Raw genomic sequence first — 1,742 nt, 5'->3', positions numbered from 1 at the left:
TCTCTCTCTCTCTCTCTCTCTCTCTCTCTCTCTCTCTCTCTCTCTCTCTCTTTCTTTCCACCTGTCCTCTACTCTTACCGTTCACCCACCACCATGTATATTCCACAAGTATGTCCACTACGTACCTCACTCTATGTCCAGTCTACTTCACCAAGTGACCTCCTTGTTTCAGAGCACAATTCCAACGTCCTGGAAATTATTCTCAGGACTGTGCAGGAACTGCAAGGAGAGAGTCTGAAAACCAACCGAAGACTGTCGGGTCTGGAAGCCAAAGTGACCAGTCTGGTAGACCGGACCCCCGGTACCCCTACACCGAGCCCCAGGACCCCCGGTACCCCTACACCGGTCCCCCAGACCCCCGGTACCAGCGAGTCCTCCGCCAAGGAAGAAATCCTAGCGGAGATTCGCAAACAATCCCAATACACGAAGGCCTATCTGGAGCTGAGCGTGAATGACGCGGAGACAGTCGTGATGTCAGAAATCACGGAAACTAAACGCGTACTCTCCTCGAGAATAAAAAACCTGTCTAAAAGTGTACAAGCAAATAACAGGAGAAATAACAACTCAAATTCCAAAATAGGCAGACTCATCAAAATTACCGCCTTCACAAACACGAAAATAAAACAAAAACTAGGAAAGATTAAGGAGTCTATCAACGAGGCAACGGGCAGAGTGAATGAGCTCTGCGATACGGGCAAGAAAAACTTCGCTATAGTTGAAAAAATGAGGGAGGATTTTGGGACGGGGGGTCGGGTCCTGGCATTGTTACGGGCAGACAGTAGGGCGGTTATTGACCAAGTCGTAACCGAAGGAGAGATTATGCGGGAGGTGGTAAGGGGGGTAAGAGAAACGCAGGGAACGTACACGTGTGACTTTTACGTCACACAATTCAGTGACTGGGTGGGGTCGGGGGAAGAACATTACAGCCGGCTCTGGTACATAGACCAGAGCAAAACTTATTTAAAGGGTAACGTGGGTTTTAAAAAAGACAAGAAAATTGAAGTGTGGCTGGTTCACGGTCGGCACCCGCACGTTGTGGGTCTGGCCGGTCGGACTGGAGCACGTGTCAGAGTGAGTGTGGCGGTGGTGAGACAGACAGGGACAGGGGACAACTGGGAGCTGGGGAGTGAGGTGGAGAATTTTGACGAGACGACCATCCCTGTAGGGTGGGATGGCTGGGTGGGTGTCTGGGGATGTGGTGTAGCCTCCGACGTGTCTTGTGATGAGCTGTACACACGGGGGTTGGTGAATGAGGTGGGAGACACAGTTCTTTTCCGGTACACCATCACTGTACTGTAGGTGATAGAGGCGGGGGTCTTGGGGGTGTCGACGGTCAGACACCCAAACAGACACACAGTCAGACACACAGACAGGCACACAAACAGATAGACACTCTGACAGACACACAGAGAGGCAGTCATGCAGGATGATAGATAGATAGATAGATAGATAGATAGATAGATAGATAGATACTACCTTCCCCATTTCCTGAGGAGCTCAGTCAGTCTGTCCGTTTGCCCGTCAGTCAGTCCCCTTGTTAAAAAGTCACTCCTTTACAAAGTTAATCAATCAATTAATCAATCAATCAACCAATCAATCAACCAAACACCCACCATAGCACCCAGTATGTGAGTCTGTCAATCCTACAATCACCAAGTCAACTAACAACCTCATTTCTCAGCTCTCCAACCATTCAGTCAAACACCATCAGTCAATCAGTCAATCAGTCAGTCATTCAGACA

The 1,742-nt window shown here is 49.3% G+C and overlaps 1 protein-coding gene across 1 annotated transcript in view; it reads left to right on the top strand.

Annotated features, from left to right (window-relative positions):
* Positions 1 to 1,413, top strand: part of LOC101859062 — a 3,935-nt gene extending 2,522 nt beyond the window's left edge. The window contains exon 2 of the mRNA XM_005112032.3: positions 173 to 1,413. Within this exon, the coding sequence (XP_005112089.1) occupies positions 173 to 1,299 (1,127 nt within the window). The 3' untranslated portion in view covers positions 1,300 to 1,413. The remainder of the gene's footprint in view (positions 1 to 172) is intronic.
* Positions 1,414 to 1,742: the final 329 nt, after the last annotated feature.

The sequence above is a fragment of the Aplysia californica genome, unplaced genomic scaffold, assembly GCF_000002075.1.
Source record: "Aplysia californica isolate F4 #8 unplaced genomic scaffold, AplCal3.0 scaffold01168, whole genome shotgun sequence".
Taxonomy (NCBI): Eukaryota; Metazoa; Mollusca; class Gastropoda; order Aplysiida; family Aplysiidae; genus Aplysia; species Aplysia californica.
Note: the sequence above shows the minus strand (reverse complement) of the source record. Positions and strands in the feature narration are given on the sequence as shown.